At 35.3% G+C, this 22742-nt stretch overlaps 1 protein-coding gene across 1 annotated transcript in view; it reads right to left on the reverse strand.

Moving 5' to 3' along the window:
• The window catches only part of LOC123552655 (E3 ubiquitin-protein ligase rnf213-alpha-like), a 128875-nt gene that overhangs the window by 95341 nt on the left and 10792 nt on the right, over positions 1 to 22742 (reverse strand). Inside the window, exons 5-15 of the mRNA XM_053540034.1 lie at positions 21543 to 21699; positions 20782 to 21002; positions 17168 to 17341; positions 14854 to 15012; positions 12668 to 12835; positions 12221 to 12467; positions 10136 to 10363; positions 7347 to 7533; positions 1803 to 1939; positions 1528 to 1602; positions 986 to 1092 (exon numbers count right to left, since the gene is read on the reverse strand). Of these exons, the coding sequence (XP_053396009.1) occupies positions 986 to 1092; positions 1528 to 1602; positions 1803 to 1939; positions 7347 to 7533; positions 10136 to 10363; positions 12221 to 12467; positions 12668 to 12835; positions 14854 to 15012; positions 17168 to 17341; positions 20782 to 21002; positions 21543 to 21699 (1860 nt within the window). The remainder of the gene's footprint in view (positions 1 to 985; positions 1093 to 1527; positions 1603 to 1802; positions 1940 to 7346; positions 7534 to 10135; positions 10364 to 12220; positions 12468 to 12667; positions 12836 to 14853; positions 15013 to 17167; positions 17342 to 20781; positions 21003 to 21542; positions 21700 to 22742) is intronic.

Genomic DNA, 22742 nt, shown 5'->3' on the forward strand with positions numbered 1-22742 from the left:
ATTTTTGAAGATTTTCCTATGTAAAATCAAGTGACCCCTCGGGCGGGGTCATGATTTGAACAAATTTTATAGAGGTCCACTAGGCAATGCTATATGTGAAATATCTAAGCTCTAGGCCTTCTGGTTTATTTTTAGAAAATTTTGAAGATTTTTCTATGTACAATCAAGCAACCACATGGGGCGGGGTCAATTTTGACCCCGGGGTCATGATTTGAATAAATTTTATAGAAGTCTACTAGGCAATGCTACATGTCAAATATCTAAGATCTAGGCCTTCTGGTTTATTTTTAGAAAAATTTTGAAGATTTTCCGATGTAAAATCAAGTGACCCCTGGGGCAGGGTCAATTTTGACCCCGAGGGTCATGATTTGAACAAATTTTGTAGAGGTCCACTAGGCAATGCTACATGTGAAATATCTAAGCTCTATGCCTTCTAGTTTATTTTTAGAAATTTTTGGAAGATTTTCCTATGTAAAATAAAGTGACCCCTGGGGCAGGGTCAATTTTGACCCCGGGGGGGTCATGATTTGAACAAATTTTGTAGAGGTCCATTAGGCAATGTTACATGTGAAATATCTAAGCCCTAGGCCTTCTGGTTTATTTTTAGAAATTTTTTGAAGATTTTCCTATGTAAAATCAAGTGACCCCTAGGGCTTCTTGTTTTTGAGAAGAAGATTTTTAAAGTTTTTCCTTTCAGTTGCCATGGCAACCAGAGTTCTGCATGGAATTCAATTCTTTGAACAATTTTGAAAAAGGGCCACCCAAGGATCATTCCTGTAAAGTTTGGTGTAATTCTGCCCAGTGGTTTTCAAGAAGAAGATTTTTTTAGAAAATGTTGATAGACACATGACGCACGATGGACGACGCATGACGGACATTGAGCGGTCACAATAGCTCACCATGAGCCTTTGGCTCAGGTGAGCTCAAAAGGGTATCAGTCTTACTTAATTTTGAATTTACTGTGTATATGAACCAGCATACTTACTTCATCTTTTGTTGTGTTGGCAGTACATATCAATATTTCATCTGACTGTGGTAAGGGCTGGTCTTTATCCATCATATATACAGATAGTGAGGTCATCAATACATCTCCTACACAATTACAATATAATCATTCAGACAAATACATACTTGGACAAAACAGAGTTATGCAACATTTATTGCTAAATTTGAAAGAAAGGGATGTAACAATAAGCTGAACAATTTTTGACTTATTGTCACTTTTCAAGCACTCAAAATTCTGAACAATTTCAAGTGTAAAATAAGTGTAATATATGTCATGCAATTTCCAACATGACAGCTTATCCAACGCTTCCACTACTTAACCCTAACAAAAGTAACTAAAACTGTATTTTTCAAAATATGTAGCGTTTGAAAGTGTTCCAATATATATATGTCCACATTGTCACTACTGCTGGCTAACATGTTTTTTTTTTCTGTACAAAATGTGTATAAATTTAAATGAGAGCATAAAAAAGAATTAAATCTGAAAATGTATAAAGTATTGGGTATTAATGAAGAAATTACCTGAGGGACAAATGATCAGGTTAGGTTGACCTTCCTTGAACCCTGGTGGCAGTGATCTGGATACTTCTCTGGTATCTGTAGGAAAAACAAATGTTTATTCATTTCAGGATGAATTGAGGAATGATGTAAAGAAACAAATATTAACCACTGTACAATTATAATATAACACGATTCAACAAAACTAAACGCAAAGTACCTTAAATTTAACTGAAATTACTATTGTATCAAAGTAACATTATGGAATTTAATAAAGAAGAAATTTTAACTATAAATACCTTTTCTGGCAAGATACTTCAGGATGAGACCAAGATGTTCCAGACTAAGATAGTCTCGTATATTTGAAGATATGGATTCCAGAAACTGCTTCCATAATGCTGTGAGATCACTGATCAACGGTGCCGAACCAAGATCACTTAAATGCATAGACATAGTACCTAAGTTTTTCAAATCATAGGTTTGAAGTTAAAAAGCTTTGAAATGAAGACAAGTGTCCATATATTTTTCAAAAACAGAAATATAGACAATATTTTAACCAGAAGTGTGGAGTTATGAGCATTTAATATTTTCATGTTAAAGAAAATTTTGTGATCAAGGAAATGTAACTCTTCTCGAACATGGAGAGCATAAACATCAAAGGGACATAATATAGTGAATATTTACTAATTGGGTGCATTTGATTTAACATTCAACTTTGATCTGGATTGCTAAATAATGATCCATGATACTGTGTGCTTAAAAAATAGAACATCTGGAACAGTCTATTAACAGCAAAACTATGCTGTAGCAGAATGCAAATAGTGAAGCTCTAACTGGGACTCGAACCCAGGACCTCTCACACCTAAGGCAGACACTCTACCACTTCCCTATAACAGCAGCAGCTAATAGCTATGCAGTTTAATTGCCTGGATTACATTGCGTGAACTGGAACAATAATCGGTGACTCCGGATTATCGGCGTATTCGCTTTGTTACCTAACGGCAATTTCCGTGTAAAGAAAAAATATAATCTAATGCTGCCAACGTCATAATCGGTCAAATCTGCCCAAATTTCTCTGACGTGTTGTTCAGAGTATGAACTTACTAACTGGTAGTACCAGTGAAATATAACTTACACTGAATCTTTTATATTTGCCCTTTTAGCAGCTGTCGAACGGAAAAGACCGTGAGGTTTGTCCAAATATAAGTAATTATTTTACCAGTTTTGAGAGGATTTCAATTGATGGGAAATTACAGTTACAAACTAGATACCTTTCTGCAACACATGGAGTCATTAGCATTCACTGTCAATAAGTATTATGACTAAGATCGAGTGTCATTCATACATTTCAAAGATTATAGACAGAATCTTTTGTTTACATTTTTTATCGTAACCGGTGCATTTGTAAAAATCACTTTAGTTTGAAAATTCAAAGTATGCGAAGAGCTATGGTACGGTCTCTAAAATGCAATGAAAATGATTTATCTATTCTAACTGGTTTAAAGTCACACCTACAAAATTTAGGTCACATGGCACTTCCTAACTTTGTGACACTCGAGATATAAATTCATTACTGTGGTGAGAATCGTCAGTCTTTTGCAAGCCAGCTGAATAGCTTTTTTATACAAAAGAATTATACATCTCAAACTGGATTTTAAGCTATAGAGGTGAAAGGAAAATGACTAGTTTGAACATTAAGCACTCTGTGAAAGTGAACACCATAATGATTATTATCTATTGATATTATCCCTGCTACACATTCCCATAGTTATTGGTTTGGAAAATCAAACATCTAGACTAAAATGCAATAGACATGCTGTAAAAAAAGGCCATCCTTAAAAAATTGTTTGTTTGCAGTAACGCGACCGACTCACGAAAATCGCCGCGACTCAAACAATTTTTTAACCAAAAACTCGGATTTTTTTTTTTTATCGGTGCCGTGTTTTTATTCTTTCCTGTTTCGTTATTTCTTTTGGGTAACTATTTGTATCGCTAAGTTTTCCTAGACAGTGTTCGTTGAGGTTCAACTACATGAATGATCGATATGACCGATAAGAAACAAAATATGTGAATGTTACGCTTTCTGTATACCGCTAATTAACAAGTGACACAAATACGATAATAGGCTGCTCTTCTATGCATTGTTTATCAATTAACTTTTACACATTGATCAATAAATACTTTTGGCAATGACGGACATTATTGTACCAAATACAAACCGCGAGAAGCCCACGTGTCAGTCGGCGCGTGGCATGATTGACATCAGCCAGAAGCTGATTAATATACCAAGCTCCGCCTACTGCCATACTTCCGCTTATGGCGGTGAACAATATTGGAATTCACCGGGATTTTGATTGACAAGGGGCAGTACTTTCGAACTCGAGACGCATAAAAGAAAATTTCCTCGGGTCAAGCCGACGCACGGTACATTTTTTGTGCGGGTCAAATACGAGTTTTTCTCGATAAGTGCGAGTGAAAACCCAGAACCTCGTGTCTACCGAACCCTGCCGATTTCCTGATATACTACAAAAAATTCATGCAAAAAGTTGTTTAGAAAATTCCACATGGACAAATCGTGGTACATAGTGTTATCTGTGCAATACTGCAGACGTATTTAACCGAGTTTTAGATTTGTAAAATAATGATTTTTCTCGTACGTAAAACATCTGGGATAGATAAATTCTTGGATATCATTCTGTCATAATTTCTCAAACAATTTTGCAAACAAATAATAATTTTAGTTTCGATCTTTTGTCGTTGCGTAATCTTTTTAATCTGCCCCGAGGATAAAACTGCAGTGACACTGCACAAGTCACTTGGAAAGAGCACAATAAACGTCAAAAATATTAGACAAACAAAATTTTCTTACCTGAAAATTTATTTATAAAAGTTAAACATCCTTTCAATGCAATGACTAAAACCAGCGAAAGAAATCCATAATGTTTACATTTCTAGATTTTCCTATTTAAGTGAAATTAAATTTCCATGGGTCCACTTTTTCCTATTTTTCAAAACCCAGACTTTAGAAACATAGTTATTATTACTGAAACTTTCTGTGACTTAAATAATGTAACTGAAATTCATGCAGATTTTTGACACCTGCCATCAGAAACTGGGTTTAACCTGTTTGACAACTGTTTCTTTTAATGTGTGCCGACAGTAGCAGATCAAAGAAGACAGTAGCAGATCAAAGAAGACGTGTATTCTGTGTGATGTCATAGTGATGTCACTGCTATTGACATGTATTTAATTCAAGAAGTGACTGTGAAATGCTTTTATGGGTTTTTGTGTTTTGACTTTGAGTGCATTAGCACTGGGAGCTTGATTTATTTTTTGCTGATATGGAATTAACCTAGCTTTTTTAATAGTATTCATATTCAGATTAGGCTTTTCTTGGTTAAGGCAATCATTGCAAGAGTGAAAAAAACACACTTTAATTTGCAGTTTAATCACATTAGATTCACAAGGATAAGAAATTAGGTTTACATTGAACAAAGAAGTATATTTTATAGCTCTTTGCATTGAAGGATAAGAAAACAGAATCACTGATATTTTCAGTGAATTTGTTATTTACTTTAAATCAATAGGCTTAAACAAAGACAGGAAATGATAAAAATAAAAAAAAAAGTAAATTTAGTTCCATTTTCAACTTGCATGTCATGACGCTATTAAAAATCTTTCCACGTTTCCCTAAAATCACTCCACCTCTCCCTAAAATCTCTCCACTTCTCCATAATCTTAGCTGAGGAAGAAATGACTTCTCCCTAAAATATTAGCATAGCTTTAGCCCTGAGTAAACAATGTAAAACAATTAAGTATTGTCTAAAAATTACATGATACATAGGCTTTGAAGGAGTGCTGTGCTAGTAATCAGACTCAGGTCTACAGGGTAAAATATCAAAGATTTTGCTATGTACTTCAATGCTGTCCATTGGAGTAGGAATCCTAAGGAATGTAATGTTTTTTTTATTACCCCAGCCAGTGCAAGGACATTCAAAAGGTCTGGCCAATTATTTTTGTTTAATATATTGATAATCTTAAATTTTTAAGTTTCATATGGAGATAATAAGCTCTGTTTCTGACTGGTGTCAGGCTATCTGTTGTTTTTACTGTTATTAAAAAGGTGATATTAATATTAGTATTCATACTATGTGAAAACTACAACCCTTGCAGATATGTTACAATCAAGTTAGCATTCTATAGAGAAGTGTTAGTACCCAAAAGGTGTATAAACCAGAGATTAAAAAGAAAATGCAGGTGTTGTACAATTAGCATACAAAAAAAAACGAAAAAAAAAAAAAAAAACCCTACCTACCTACTCACACTAAAAATTCTGGGTCGCGTTACTGCAAACAAACAATTTTTTAAGGATGGCCTAACCAGTGCAAACCATTATGCCCTTTTGTTTTTTATCACTGCCATAGGGTGGAAAAATTGCTAAATTTAGTCTGTCAAGACTAAAACACTTGAAAAAGTATCTTAATGACATAAAAACAAATTTAGTTTCTTTATGTTGAAAAAAAAGCATTACCATTTGATCCATCTTTTCAGTAACAAGGTTTTCATTCAGCTGGGTTTATATGTAAAACATTACCATTCATATCGTAAAATATTCTAAAGAACTCCAAGGTGGAAAATTAAAGCTTTTAAATCATGGAAATTATCCTGATTAGTTTTGAATTCATCTCCAAAAACATTTTGTATTTTCCATTGTTTTTCAGCCTTTTTGGACTTATTTTTTTAAATTTTAAATTAATGCTCTATTTACTGACGGACTGACATAAAACTTTCAAGATACTTTTGTGAGTATAAAAGCAAAATTTCCCTTAAAAATGTAAAATTTTGAGAAAAATGATTTTAGAACCAAAATTTCATGCAGGGAAAAATACATGCAATTTAATTAACATTTTGGAGGATATCTTAAAATTCAAAAAGTTCCTTGTTTAAATTAAATCAAGATCTTTCAAAATAAAGCTGCAACTCATAAACAAGAGGGCCATACTGATCCTAGATTGGTCACCTGAGTTTCAATGCTTGCTTGAACAGTTTAGAAGATAATTATACAAGGAAAAAGTTTCCACTATATACATATAGGGAAAAGTGACCAGGCTCCCTGGCGGCCATATTATTTGACCAATCGGAATAATTTGAACAATCTTGGTAAATGGTCACACAAGGACCATTTATGTGAAATTATTTCAAAATCAGGCCAGCAGTTTCATACAAGAGTATTTTTAAAGTTTCCACTATATAAATATAAGGAAAAGTTACCATGCCTCTAGTGGCCATGTTCTTTGACAAATGGAAATAATTTGAACAATCTTGGTAGAAGGTCACAAGGGGGACCATTTGAATGTGTGAAATAATTTAATTATCAGGCCAGCAGTTTCATATAATAATATTTTCAAATTTTCCAATATATACATATACGGAAGAGTGAAAATGTGACCACACGCCCTGGGGGCCCAGTTTTTTGACAAATTTGCATAATTTGAACAACTTTGATGCAAGGTTACATGCGGATCATTTGTGTGAAATTTTTTCAAAATTGGATCAGTGGTTTTGGAGGAAATGTTGTTTGGATATTTTTCTATTTTTAGCTCTATCAGCCCCTATGTGCAACCAAGCTGAACCGTTTAAACAACTTTGAAAGAGGACCACCCAAGAAACATCCAGGCCATGTTTCATCAACTTCCAACAAATGGTTTAAGAAGAGATGTTGTTTAAAGAAAAGTGTGGACGGATGGATGGAGGCTCGACAGTGAGCGATCACAATAGCTCACTATGAGCAGGAGCTAAAAACCATGTTTAGGGGTTTGACAGATCACACACTAAATTAATACTTCTGCTTTCTCAATCCAGTTATGTTTGCTGTGATCATGGTTTGTATGTCAGTCTGAGACTGGCTCCAGCCACTGAAGATAGGTCGCTGTGTAAGCTGATCTCTCATTGGTTCATTCTCAACTTCAGGCTGATCAAAGTCATCAGAAGTTACATTGTCTTCTTCATGGTCCATGCACCAGACTATACCTATCATTGGTAAAAGATACAGTAAGTAGTTTAACAGTATCTTAATCTGCCATGTTATATTCCACTCAAGTGGATTTGGCATCACAAAGAATACAATATTTAAACACATTGTTTTTTGTTTTTGTTGGTTTAACATCACACAGACACAAGTATAGGTCATATGGCAACATCCAGCTTTTGATGTTGGAGGAATACCCCAGCCTTAATTCAGGCAAGGGAAAGCACCTGGGTAGAGCCATTGACCTCTTGTTAGCCATCTGGATGGCTTCCTCACATAAAGAATTCTACACCCCAAGCAAGGTTCTTTACCCATTGCAGTTAGGGGTAAGTGGTTCCATGTAATTGCCCTTAATCACTCAGCCAGGCATGCAGCCCTTAAATGCATCATTGCAGATCAAGGTACTTTTTATTGACCTTATTAATATTTGCCTCCACCTATTTCTACTGATTTAGTTTTGTTTTGTTTAACATTGCACTAATATAAGTCATACAGCCCTTCTGGGAATTATTTCAGGAAAGGGCAAGCACTTTGGTAGAACAAACCACAGATCTTCCATAAACCAGCTGGACAGCTTCCTTACATGAAAGAATTCTACATAAGCAAGGTTTGAAACCAACAGTGCTGAGGGACAAGTAATTTGATGTCAGCAACCTTAACCACTCCCAATGGAATCCCCTGCCACTTCATTAATTTCTTAACTAAACTGATTATAAGTGTTGATTAAACACTTGTTTGAAACCCTGGTTTCTAGATGGAAGGAGTGTCGAGGTCTTTTTTATCCGATGGCAACTGAATAAGCAATATTGTATTTCTTTCTGAAATAGAAGCTATTTGTCAGACAGAAAACTTGTAGCTTTATAATAACTTCTGTTACAGTGACAGAATATAGGGATTCAAAACAATTATTAGTCTAATAATTAAAGTTAAAGTCGAACTTTGTTTGCTTTAACTATGGACAATTCAAATACCATCCTGCGCTTGAACTCATCGTCCAGTCCTGGCAAAATCTCTATACAATCTATACTGTTCGACGACCACGGAAAATTCGAACATCGATAATTCAATCTCCAATTTTTTATAAATGCGATTTCTAATGAATTATGTGCAAAAAATATATTGTGTATTGATTATTGCATACATGTTGTTTACAAAAATACTTTATAACAAGAGGGCCATGAAGGCCCTGTATCACTCAACTGACCTATTGACCTAAAGATCATCAAGATTAACATTCTGACCAAGTTTCATAAAGATATGGTCATATATGTGATCTCTAAAGTGTTAAAAAAAAAACAAACAAAAAAACAAAAAACTAGCTTTTCCTTTAATTTGACTCGGTGCCCTAGTTTTTGACCCCACATGACCCAGATTAGAACTTCACCTAAAGATCATCAAGATTAACATTCTAAGTTTCATGAAGATACAGTCATAAATGTGGCCTCTAGAGTGTTAACAAGATTTTACTTTGATTTGACCTAGTGACCTTGTTTTTTGATCCCACCTGACCCAGATTTGAACTTGACCTACAGATCATCAAGATCAACATTCTGACCAAGTTTTATTAAGATATGGTCATAAATGTGGCCTCTACAGTGTTAACTAGCTTTTCCATTGATTTGACCTGCTGACCTAGTTTTTGATCCTACATGACCCAGATTCAAAATGGACCTCGAGACCATCAAGATTAACATTCTGACCAAGATTCATGAAGATATATCATAAATGTGGCCTCTACAGTGTTAACAAGCTTTTCCTTTGATTTGACCTGGTGACCTAGTTTTTGACCCCAGATGACCCAATATCAAACTCATCCAATATTTTATTTAGAGTAACATTCTGACCAAGTTTCATTAAGACTGCGCCAAAATTGTGACCTCTAGAGTGTTAACAAGCTTTTCCTTTGATTTGACCTTGTGACCTAGTTTTTGACCCCAGATGACCCAATATCAAAACTGTCCAAGATTTTATTGAGAGAAATATTCTGACCAAGTTTTATTAAGATTAGGCCAAAATTGTGACCTCTAGAGTGTTAACAAGCTTTTCCTTTGATTTGACCTGGTGACCTAGTTTTTGACCCCAGATGACCCAATATCAAACTCATCCAAGATTTTATTAAGGGTAACATTCTGACCAAGTTTCATTAAGATTGGGCCAAAATTGTGACCTCTAGAGTGTTAACAAGCTTTTCCTTTGATTTGACCTGGTGACCTAGTTTTTGACCCCAGATGACCTCTGTTGAGCTAAGTGGGCATACATTGCATACAAATACAATTTTCCAGAAAATAGTTGTACTGTTCAGAATAATCTATACTTGAAATATTCATGCCATTTACTGTTTTGATTTGAAGGATACTGTATACATACTTCAATAGTCTAGTAACCAGGTATATTTTTGGTAAAATGACCCAAAACCTGGTTGGCTCGAACAACAGATAACTCTAACAAACATCCCGACTAGTTTGAGTGCATGAAGTTAGACTGTATTTTATGATCAAATAAACTTAATAAATATTTTGAACATTGATCTCAACCCCAGTATCATTAAAACTATTACCTGAAACTCAAGTTCTTTCTTATATAAAATAAAGCTCAGAAATTTACCAGCAGTTACATCCTCTGGATCTATAAACTCTAAGGCCCGGACTGCTAAGGCCTCATCATACCCTGCCTGTACAAGCTCTTGTACAAAATTCTGTTTCTTCTCATCATCCGTGGCATTTGCCAACATTTCAGCTTCATTATCATCACTGTTCCCTTCATCCTCAGCTTCCATCTCTGTGTCACCATCTATCTCTTCCTTGGCAGCTGCCATTGCTTCGAGAAGGTCATCTAGAAAAGAGATGAAAACAATATTCATATAATCAAAACTCTTAATTCCGATATCAGGAACAAAATAAAAATGAATATGGAACAAGAGGGCCAAGATGGCCCTAGGTCGCTCACCTGAGAAACATACCATAACAGTGTAAACATGTTTGACCTCGTGATTTCATGGAAACAAATATTCTGGCCAATTTTCATTAGGATTGAACCAAATATGTGGTCTCCTGAGTTTAAACAAGTACTTTCTTTGATATGACCTAGTGACCAAGTTTTTGACCCCAGATGACCCATATTCGAGCTCGACCTAGACTTCATCAAGGCAATCATTCTGACCAAATTTCATGAAGATCAATTGAAAAGTACAGCCTCTATCGCATACGCAAGGTTTTTCTTTGATTTGACCTAGTGACCAAGTTTTTGACCCCAGATGACCCATATTCGAACTCGATTTAGATTTCATCAAGGCAATCATTCTGACCAAATTTCATGAAGATCAATTGAAAAATACAGCCTCTAACGTATACACAAGGTTTTTCTTTGATTTGACCTAGTGACCTAGTTTTTGACCCCAGATGACCCATATTCTAACTCCACTTAGATTTAATCAAGGCAATCATTCTGGCAAAATTTCATGAAGATCAATTGAAAAATACAGCCTCTATTGCATACCCAAGGTTTTTCTTTGATTTGACCTAGTGACCTAGTTTTTGATCCCAGATGACCCATATTCAAACTTGACCTAGACTTCATCATGGCAATCATTCTAATCACAATTCATAAAGATCAATTGAAAAACACAGCCTCTATCGCATACACAAGGTTTTTCTTTGATTTGACCTAGTGACCTAGTTTTTAACCCCAGATGACCCATTTTCGACCTTGGCCTAGACTTAATCAAGGAAAACATGACAAAATTTCATGAAGATCAGTTGAAAAATACAGCCACTATCGCATACACAAGGTTTTTCTTTGATTTGACCTAGTGACCTAGTTTTTGACCCCAGATGACCCATCTTCGAACTTGGTCTAGATTTTATCAAGGTAATCATTCTGACCAAAATTTATGAAGATGAAGTGAAAAATACAGCCTCTATCGCATACACAAGGTTTTTCTTTGATTTGATCTAATGACCTAGTTTTTGAACCCAGATGACCCATTTTTGAACTTGGCCTAGATTTCATCAAGGCAATGTTTCTGACCAAATTTCATGAAGATCAGTTGAAAAATACAGCCTCTATTGCATACAAAAGCTAAATGTTGACAGACGACGGATGACAGACGACAGACGCCGGACATCCAGCGATCACAATAACTCAGGTGAGCTAAAAAGAAGAAAATATTTCTTCCGTTAAGCAGCACTTTAATTTACAAGTTATATATTTAGTTCATTTTGATCAAATTGGCATGTTAATCAAAAACTTGATGGTCAGATATTGCATATCACCCAAAGCATTGATGATAGCACAACTTAAATAAAGGTACTACCTCAAAGATGGACAAAATGCTATCTGAACACAACTGGTCTTTTAAAAAAGAACTAAAATGCAAATGGTCTCTTAACAGATGTGGTCTTTCAAGCAAGTTTGACTGTATATTTCTTAAGATCATTAAAATTGGTCTGCAAGTGTTGTTGCTGGACAAATTTCTCAGGCGTAACAACAGTACTTTTAGACCACCCTCAGACTTTTGCTCTGATAAGGGAAAAGTATATATAACTCAATTCTGGCATGTAAAGAACACATAAAAAGACTTATTCCAGGTCAAGATGTGTAGAAATATTATACAAAATAATTAAAATATTTTGTAACTAACAAAGATACAACTTCCACATATATAAATTGTCACAAGAAAAAAGTCCCCACCTGGAGTACAATTTCCTTTTACAGCTGATAACAAAGGAAAGATATGCTGGTCAGGTTCTGCTTCAGTTCCAACTTTCACTAACTCTCTTTGTAGAATAACAAGCTGGTCAATGGTAAAGTAGTTAAGATGAAGATAACTCTTGCGCTTGCCTTTGATGTGCTTCAGCCAATCATCATAGCATGTTTCCATGAATTTTGCAAGATCAGGAATCATGTCTTTCAAGTCTTCTGTGTTAGACCGTCTCCCCTGATAAGAAATATTTTTATTTTAATATTAATCAATTTATTTGCAAATAAGGAGGCAGAATTGAAATGACGTAACAGAAAACAATCTGTGTATTAAAGCAGCATTTTGAGGTATTTGTGATCAGGTGTTGGGGTATAGTAAAGAAATATTGTCCCCCATTTTTAAATTGCTAGAATCATGCTCTGCAAAACATATATTACCTTGAGTTGTGGAACTCTTTCACCCTGTCCAAATTCCAAAACAATGCAGACTGGACGTTTAGGATCAGGGTCACATAGAAACCTGGCACTCCAATCTTTGAACAGGACACATCCAGATGAACATAGTTTCATATACACACTGCTAAGTCTAATTATGCTGTCGAATATCTGTCAAACCCAACAAATGAAAATAAGTTACATTTATTTAACTTTCTTGTCTTAAAATGTCAATTCCTGAATATAAGCTTCATAAAGGTTGAGAGTTAGACTACAATTACAATATTAAGGAATGAGTAATTTTTATGTCTTGCAACAAAATTACATTTCCAAAACTTTTTGTTCTAAAAGAAAGCTCCAACTAAGATGTAACTGTAAAAAGATTAAACAAGAGGGTCATGATGACCCTGGATCGTTCACCTGAGTAATATGAGCTACATGTTTCAAATGTCAAACTGATGATAAAATATTAAGAAAGTCAGTAGGTTACATTCATGGTCAAAGAAATTCAGTTCTACGATTTGTGTGCAAAACTGTGTAAGCATTCAAAATTTCAAGGCTGTATCTTAAAAAACAAGAAAGTAGGTCAGTAGGTCAGTAGGTCAAGGTCACAATCAAGTGACATCATATTACTTGGGGTCATCAGGTAATTATAATTAAACAGTCTTGGAAATAAGATCAGATGATTTTTTAAGTATTTTTCCTACATAACTCACATAATAACTAAGTGACCCCAGGGCGGGGCCTCTTTTAACCCCTGGGGCATAATTAAATTTTGAACAATTTTGGTAGAGGACTACTAGACAATGCATCATACTAAATATCAAAAGCCTAGGTCGTATGATTTCTGACAAGAAGATTTTTGAAGCTTTTTCCTATATAAGTCTATATAAAACTTGGGACCCCCAGGGCAGGGCCTCTTTTTACCTCAGAGGTACAATTTGAACAATTTTGGTTGAGGACCATAAGACAATGCTACAAACCAAATATCAAAGGTCTAAGTGTTGTGGTTTCAGACAAGAAGATTTTTAAACTTTTTTTCCTATATAAGTCTATGTAAAACTTGCGACCCCCGGGGCAGGGCCATATTTGACCCTAGGGGGATAATTTGAACAATCTTGGTAGAGGACCACTAGATGATGCTACATACCAAATATCAAAGCCCTAGGCCATGTGGTTTTGTACAGAAGATTTTCAAAGTTTTCCCTATATAACTCTAATTAAACCATGTGACCCCCGGGGCGGTGCCATACTTAACCCAAGGGGAATAATTTGAATAATCTTGGTAGAAGACCACTCGATGATGCTACATACCAAATATCAAAGCCCAAGGCCATGTGGTTTTGTACAAGAGGATTTTCAAAGTTTTCCCTATATAAGTCTATATAAACTTTGTGACCCCCAGGGCTGGACCATATTTGACCCTAGGGGGATAATTTGAACAATTTTGGTAGAGGACCACTAGATGATGCTACACACCAGATATCAAAGCCCTAGGCCCTGTGGTTTTGGACAAGAAGATTTTTAAAGTTTTTCCTTTCGGTTGCCATGACAACCAGAGTTCTGCATGGAATTCAATTCTTTGAACAATTTTGAAAGGGGGCCATCCAAGGATCATTCCTGTGAAGTTTGGTGTAATTCTGCCCAGTGGTTTTCAAGAAGAAGATTTTTTTAGGAAATGTTGAAGGACGGACGATGCACGACGCACAACGCACGACGGACACCGGACATTGAGCGGTCACAATAGCTCACCATGAGCCTTTGGCTCAGGTGAGCTAAAAAGAAATGCTACAATCAGAATTAAAAATAATCATTTGAACATTTTCTTTGTACATGTATGAATCAGGCTTATAAACAGTGTTTATATGTATTATGCAAGAACAAAAAAGACAGAACTGTATAAGTCTCTAGCTTTTAAGACAGATCAATGCAATAAACCAGTCATATGAACACAATATAGAACACTTTCAGAGCAAATATTTTGGACAATGAACTACAGTGTTCCCTCTCTACAACAACACCCTTTGGGAGACGGAAAATTTGGTTGTTGTTCAGAGGGAGTTGTTGTAGAGAGGTAAAATAAAGAACAATTAGCATATTTTAGTGTCAGTAGCAAGTGTTGTTGCAAGGAGGGAATTGTTGTTCAGAGGGCCATTGTAGAGAGGGGGCACTGTACTTCAAACACAAACCATAGTGAATCTTTCTACACTGTCATTTCCTTTCTCTGCTTTTCCTGCCACCAACATCAGTCTACTTTGCAAGTCTTGTAACTGGGAGAAGGTGTAATTTCTTTGTTGTCTCTTGCCTTCCTGCTCTGGTACTGTCAGTCTTAATGTGTCTGCTATTATCTAAAACCGAAATCTATAAATGTTTGAGGTGCACAAACAAAGTTAGATCTTACTTTACGGTAACTATTGCAAAAATGACAGAGAGCCAGAATAGCAATAGTTACTGTAAACTAGCATGTGTGATTATCTGAGAAAGTTAAAGATTCACCTGGTGGAGATTACTTTTATTTACACTGTCCTGTGTCTTTGGAACATGGTGGGGGTAAGAGTGAGGTTGGGTGCACACCATAAACCGGTTTAAGCTCCCCAGTGGTGTTTTTGCCACTGACTGATCCTAGGCAGTACCCCACTTTTATTTGTTCATTTTGTCCTCGTGTTTTTGCTTTATATGCGAGTGTGTGTGTGTGTGTTGGTAGTGTGCATATCTGCGTGCTGTGAGTTTCGTTTTGGAACATGGCATTCCCTGTTTGATATTTATCCTTGTTTTTTAACATACTGTGAGAATTTGAGATAATACAAGATTTTAAGGATGGACGAAAAGAGCAAATGAAGAAGTCCTGACTCATTGTGAGACATCAAATGAAATCCTCAAATTAAGAAGTAGAAAAGACATTACATGTACTTCCAAAAAAGAAATTGCACCATTATTTAACAAGCAGGCATCTTATTACTCAAATAATTATAAAATAAAAGAAAAAAAATTAGCCTATAAGTTATCACGTAATTTGAGGATAACACATGACATTTATTGTACTATTACTTGGATTAGCTGATAGATAATCACATTCACTTCCAATCAGTTACACTCTGATTTCATTCACAATTTGTCTAGAACAATGCTGAAAAAATACTTAATAAGAACTATCACTTAAAGACGATACAATTTATTATGCAGCTACAACGCAAAGTGCCTGATATCACTTGCTTGATATTTTTTTGGATATCACATCATTGACATGATATCAAAATTAAGCTCCTCCCATATTGACAGACTAGTTTTTACATCAGTTTCCTTCCAGACAGAATTTTATTACAGCGTCCAGTTTTAATGTGTAATCTTGGCTAGTATTTCCTTATCTATGCCTGTCTCCACTTCATCACACAGACAATAATACTTGTAAAGTTTCCAATATATACATACAGGGAAAAAGTGGCGATACCCCCTAGGAGGCCATGTTTTTGCTGAAACAAAATAATTTTAGCAATCTTGGTAGAGGGTCACACAATGACCATTCGACGTGTGAAATTATTTAAAAATCGGGCCAGCAGTTTCATACAAGAAGATCTTTAAAGTTTCCACTATATACATATAGGGAAAAGAGACTTCGCCCCGCTGGAAGGCAATATTTTTTGACAAATTGCAATAACTTGAACAGCCTTGACAGAGGGTTACATAAGGCCAATTTGTGCTAAATTATTTTGAAATCGGACCTGAGCGGTTTAAGAGGAGATGTTGTTAGAAGATTTTTCTATTTTTAGCTCTATTGGCCCCTATGTGCAACCAAGCAGAACTGTTTGAACAACTTTGAAAGAGGACTACCAAAGGCCAATGGTTTCAGAGGAGATGTTGTTTGAAGAAAAGTGTGGACAGACAGAATGCTGGACAGACTGGCATACAGCAAACCTCATCCCCTTTTAGCCAGTATCAACCTTGACCTGATAACATTGATATCAAAATACAGTATCCTGTTATTCTCTATATCATATCCACAACTCTAAAGTTTGCTTTAAAAGGCTCTATCAGTAATCAAGAACACTTGATAAATATGGAAAAGCCTGCTTAATAACAGGGTCATACTTTGAAATGTATTCATGATAGCTGAGTGTATCTCCTAATAGATGTTCTTCATTTCCTGTTACTGACACCTATGATTGCATCAAGTAACTGCATTCCCTTCAGTGTATTAGAACATACAGTCTTAAAAGTCTAGAAACACACAGTGAGGCAGGACAAAGGTGTAATATGCACAGTACATCTAGAAACGCAACGTTTTTACCCTTGATTTTTTCAATTTCTTTGTACATGTATATTTGAATTATATCAAGGGTTCAAATTCACGTTTGAACAAGCACATAGTTAATAACGTGTAAAACCACCATTTGCATTTACCAATGCAAGGCATCGCTGGTTAAAAAATATTGACTGTAGACCAAGCGTTGCATTTCTAGATGTACTCAGTATAAAAAGCAATATGCCGTAAGACAAACAACTTACCAATAAAGTCCCATAAGAATGTTCAGCCTTTGCATCCTTTTTCCAAGCATTTCTCCCCACAGTGTATATTCCGTTGGCATTAATGGCCTCTGCTTGCATTAGGGAAGTAACTTCCACAGAACCATGAGCTTTCTTTATCTCCTTTAACCACTGTAGCTGGTGGTTTGTATCTTTCTGTAAAGAGATCAACACAATGGTGTGCATATTTCAGACCAAAAGTACCAGGAAACTGCTACAAAATTATTTTTATCATAAGAAATGGGGACTTGCTAGAAACAGGAAATATGATAGAAAAAAACTTGATTAAGTCTACCACGAAAGTGTAAGAATGTCACAATTACATGTCCATTCTAGCAAAATGTAACTCCATTAAGAGTCATTCATTCACTCCAAAAGATACCTGCTTCTGGCTCACTTACTTACTAACATATTTTCTACTCCATTACTTGCTTACTTACTTAGTATACTTAGTAATTTTCTTTATTACTAATTTACTTATTTGTTTACAGTCTTCCTTAGTACAAGCTTACTTACCTGCTTTCTAACTCACTTATTTACATACTGTATCACTAATGAAAGTCATACTATTATACAAAGTAAACACAGTTTTAACAATGGAATGGAAAAGAAATAACATATAAATAGTGCAAATTATTTAATTTGTAACCGAGACAGTGATCATACACTTTTAAAATTTATAGAGCTTAATTATGGAAATACAATTTTCTGACGGACAATTTTCTGCAGTTACAGTCAGACTTTCAGGGAAGCGAATTTATTCCCTGCAGAAATGACCAACTTTATCCTACTACTACGCATTTATTAGGTTGATATCAGTATAGCCTGTAAACTTCAGCTTTACAGGTTTATCCACTACTTACAATAAGCATCGTAAATTAGGTCAAGAGTTCAGAAGATGTGACAACAATACAAACAATTTAACATGCAGCAACTATGACACCAGCCACAGTGAAAAATAACAAGAGGACCATGATGGTCCTGAATCGCTCACCTGTCTCCACATGACCTAATTTTCATGAAGATCCATTGAAAAATATGGCTTCTAGAGAGGTCACAAGGTTTTTCTATTATCTGACCTAATGACCTATTTTTGAAGGCACATAACCCAGTTTTGAACTTGACCTAGATATTATCAAGGTGAACATTCTCACCAATTTTCATGAAGATCTCATGAAGAGTATGGCCTCTAGAGAGGTCACAAGGTTTTTCTATTTTTATACCTACTGACCTAGTTTTGACCACATGTGACCCAGTTTCAAACTTTACCTAGATATCATCAAGGTGAACATTCAGACAAATTTTCATGAAGATCCATTGAAAAATACGGCCTCTAGAGTGGTCAAAAGGTTTTTCTATTTTTAGACCTACTGACCTAGTTTTTGACCGTAGTTGACCCAGTTGCGAACTTGACCTAGATATCATCAACATGGATATTCGGACCAATTTTCATACAGTTCCCATGAAAAATATGGCCTCTAGAGAGGTCACAAGGTTTTTTTTATTATTTGACCTACTGACCTAGTTTTTGATGGCACGTGACCCAGTTTCAAATTTGATCTAGATATCATCAAGGTGAACATTTTGACCAATTTTCATGAAGATCCATTGAAAAATATGGCTTCTAGAGAGGTCACAAGGTTTTTCTATTATTTGACCTAATGACCTAGTTTTTGAAGGCACATAACCCAGTTTTGAACTTGACCTAGATATTATCAAGGTGAACATTCTCACCAATTTTCATGAAGATCTCATGAAGAGTATGGCCTCTAGAGAGGTCACAAGGTTTTTCTATTTTTATACCTACTGACCTAGTTCTGACCACATGCGACCCAGTTTCAAACTTTATCTAGATATCATCAAGCTGAACATTCAGACAAATTTTCATGAAGATCCATTGAAAAATACGGCCTCTAGAGTGGTCAAAAGGTTTTTCTATTTTTAGATCTACTGACCTTGTTTTTGACCGCAGTTGACCCAGTTGCAAACTTGACCTAGATATCATCAAGATGAATATTCAGACCATCTTTCATACAGATCCCATTAAAAATATGGCCTTTAGAGAGGTCACAAGGTTTTTTTAATTATTTGACCTACTGACCTAGTTTTAGATGGCACGTGACCCAGTTTCGAATTTGACCTAGATATCATCAAGGTGAACATTTTGACCAATTTCCATGAAGATCCATTGAAAAGTATGGCCTCTAGAGAGGTCTCAAAGTTTTTCTATTTTTAGACCTACTGACCCAGTTTTTAATCACAGTTGACCCTGTTTCGAACTTGTCCTAGATATCATTAAGATGAACATTCAAACCAACTTTCATACAGATCCCATGAAAAATATGACCTCTAGAGAGGTCACAAGGTTTTTCTACTATTTGACCTAATGACCTAGTTTTTGATGGCACGTGACCCAGTTTCGATCTTGATCTAGATATCATCAAGGTAAACATTCTGACCAATTTTCATGAAGATCCATTGAAAAGTATGGCCTCTAGAGAGGTCACAAGGTTTTTCTATTTTTAGACCTACTGACCTAGTTTTCGACCACACGTGACCCAGTTTCGAACTTGACCTAGATATCATCAAGATGAACATTCTGACCAACTTTCATAAAGATCCCATGAAAAATGTGACCTCTAGAGTGGTCACAAGCAAAAGTTTACGGACGCACGCACGGACGACGGACGCCACGCGATCACAAAAGCTCACCTTGTCACTTTGTGACAGGTGAGCTAAAAATCTGTTTATTCTACCACAACACAGAATGGTAATTTGAAGGATTATAATAATATGTCACCTGTTGCAGATGCAGATGGGAATATCTGGTTTCAGGGTTACTTTTTTTGGCAGTAATGTGGTTCTGCTAAAACAGTTACCCAAGAGCTGGATATTCCCATCTGCATCTATAACCAATGGTAGATTATTTTTCCTTGCATACTATATTTTACACATTATAGACTAAATATAGCGAAACGAAATACTTTCTTTGTAGCAATCTTTCTTATTGTAGCGCATTTAAATAAAGCATGGGAATTAACGTCCTTAAACAGAAGTGACGTCATGACAACTGAATGACACACGGTTTAGTTTTGTAATTTGTAGCGCAACATTATGTACACTATGTTTTTTCCATAAACTAATTTATCTTAATCGAGAAATATACCATATGGAATGAAGAGCAACTATCAACGTATTTGATTTTCATAAAAATTCACATAAAAAAAATCTATGCATGAATCCCTAGATGTCATCAACAGCATGAGAGTCATCTGGCATGTGGGGTGCCAGGTGTATTTTATCGACTGGAGCAAAATCACCAGAAATGCCAATCCAGTGTGCAAGAAAGGCCTCACAAAATAAACCTTTCTCCAACTCACCCGATAAATTAAGTACATAAAGACACTAACCTTATATTCTCTATATACTACATCTCCATTTTGTCAAACAATTATAACAGTTACTTTGGAAATGAGTATTTATGGAACTTGAATGCTATTTAAGGGTACAAATTAAACATGATTCTAATTCAAGAAAGCTTTTCTATAAACCTGTTTTTATACAATCACAACAAACTTCCTTTTTATCAGTCTTACCAATTTTGCTGGTAACTTTGGATTTGCATCCAATTCCTTCCACACAACTGTACAATGCTGAAGAAGATCTTTATAACCAGAAGTTGGTTTAAGATCAAATATGAGCGGGGCATATCCTGTCACAGCAGAATGAAGGCACTGGACACGTGCAATATTGATTGGTTCATCACCAGCTGACATGAATGCCAGGTCCACAAACACCTTCAGTTCTTTCAATCCCTCTGTTAGAAAATACAAGTAGGTATAAACTAATATCAATAAAAATACATTTATTGATAGCTGAAAATATAAACAAAACTACATTATCTGCCATCACTGATGAAAACATTGGATATCCTAGTCTGGAACACAAGCAAATTCAGTGCATTTATATCCCCTGCAGAATAGGTTGTTTTGCAGATGAAGAAACTATATTTTAAAAGATATTAAATTTCCCGATATACAAGATACGTAGAATAGGACTGTACCATGGTTTGTTCATTCCTACTTTTTTACCAGATCAAGTAGAAAAGCTTTGCCCTTCTATGATGGATATTTGTATTAAGTTTCATGAAGATCCATCAATAGGTTACTTTGTTCTTTGGGAATTTATTAATTTTAAAACAATTTAAGAGCAATAACTCTGCAGTTACTGAAAAGCTCATGAAAGAGATGTGCATGCACCTAGGTAGGTAACAATCATCTTTTTTATTTCTCGAAAACAGTGTAGTTAAATAAGAACAACTGACACTTTATCTGACATTCCTTGACTCATTAATTACCTTTCTTCATTGATTCTTTCAGCCATTTGACCAGTGGTTCACATCTTATGAAAGTCTTAAGACAAATCTCCCTTGCAGGTGTCAATTCTGTGAGAAAATCACATGCTTTCATCACACTGTCATCAAACGATCTCATCTCCAAGTCATTATCACTGTGCTGGAAAACAAATGTGTCTTCTTCTTCACGACACTTCTTCTAAACCATTACACGTAAGCAAATCAGTCTAGATCGTGAATTTAACATTGTTTGCACAAATGTTTTACCTAATTAGTAAGAATAGTTGTAACAATTATTTTTGTTGGTCTTTGACACCATGTCACGACAGGGACATAACCTGACATTTTCTATTTTTGTTGCAGGAAAATAATATCAAACAAGAAAGACTAAATCCAAAAAATAGTCTTAATAGTCTTGAACTGTGTTCAAGATATATTCTTTATCCCTTAAAAGATCCACCATGTTGAAATAACAAGAGCTATCAGAAGTGTTAGTGAGCCTGACTATTTCGATGCTTGATTGTGAAATAGGGTATTATCTATTGAAACCAGAGCTATCACTGGAGTGATTAATACTCCGGATGTGGAGGATTATACTAAACAACAATTTTTAGATTTGAATCAAATCCATTTAGTAATTATTATAATGAAGATAGAGTGAAAGAACATTGAAACATTAAAACATTATCCATAATTCATGGAGTATTTCTGCCAGAGTAAGGCATCTTGTGATATGACATGTGCGATGATATGAAACAACTATCTTAAGTTTGAATCAAGTCAATTTCATAATAATTGAGATAACGTGAAAGTGCATTAAAAGTTTAACCTGAAATTCAATTTATTTATTTATTTGGGTTTTATGGCGCACCAACACAGTATAGGTTATATGGCGCCAAAAAGGACTACAAATTTTGGTTCCACATCTCATTTACATCGAAATAAAAACATGAGGTATGGAATCAAAATTTGCATACCTGCTGGAATCACAGAGTTACTGCAAAACCAAGTGTTAAGACCCTATTAGTCGCCTCTTACGATCATGCAAGGGTAAGGCACTGGTTCCAATTCTTTTCATACACAGATCGTCCCAGAACCACATGGGGCTAACAAGGAGGCATAATTCATGAAAAACCTGCCCTGGAGTAATGGGCCTTGTCATGTGATGTCAATGATGACATATCACAACTTTTAAGTTTAAAT

The sequence above is a fragment of the Mercenaria mercenaria genome, chromosome 4, assembly GCF_021730395.1.
Source record: "Mercenaria mercenaria strain notata chromosome 4, MADL_Memer_1, whole genome shotgun sequence".
Classification (NCBI taxonomy): domain Eukaryota; kingdom Metazoa; phylum Mollusca; class Bivalvia; order Venerida; family Veneridae; genus Mercenaria; species Mercenaria mercenaria.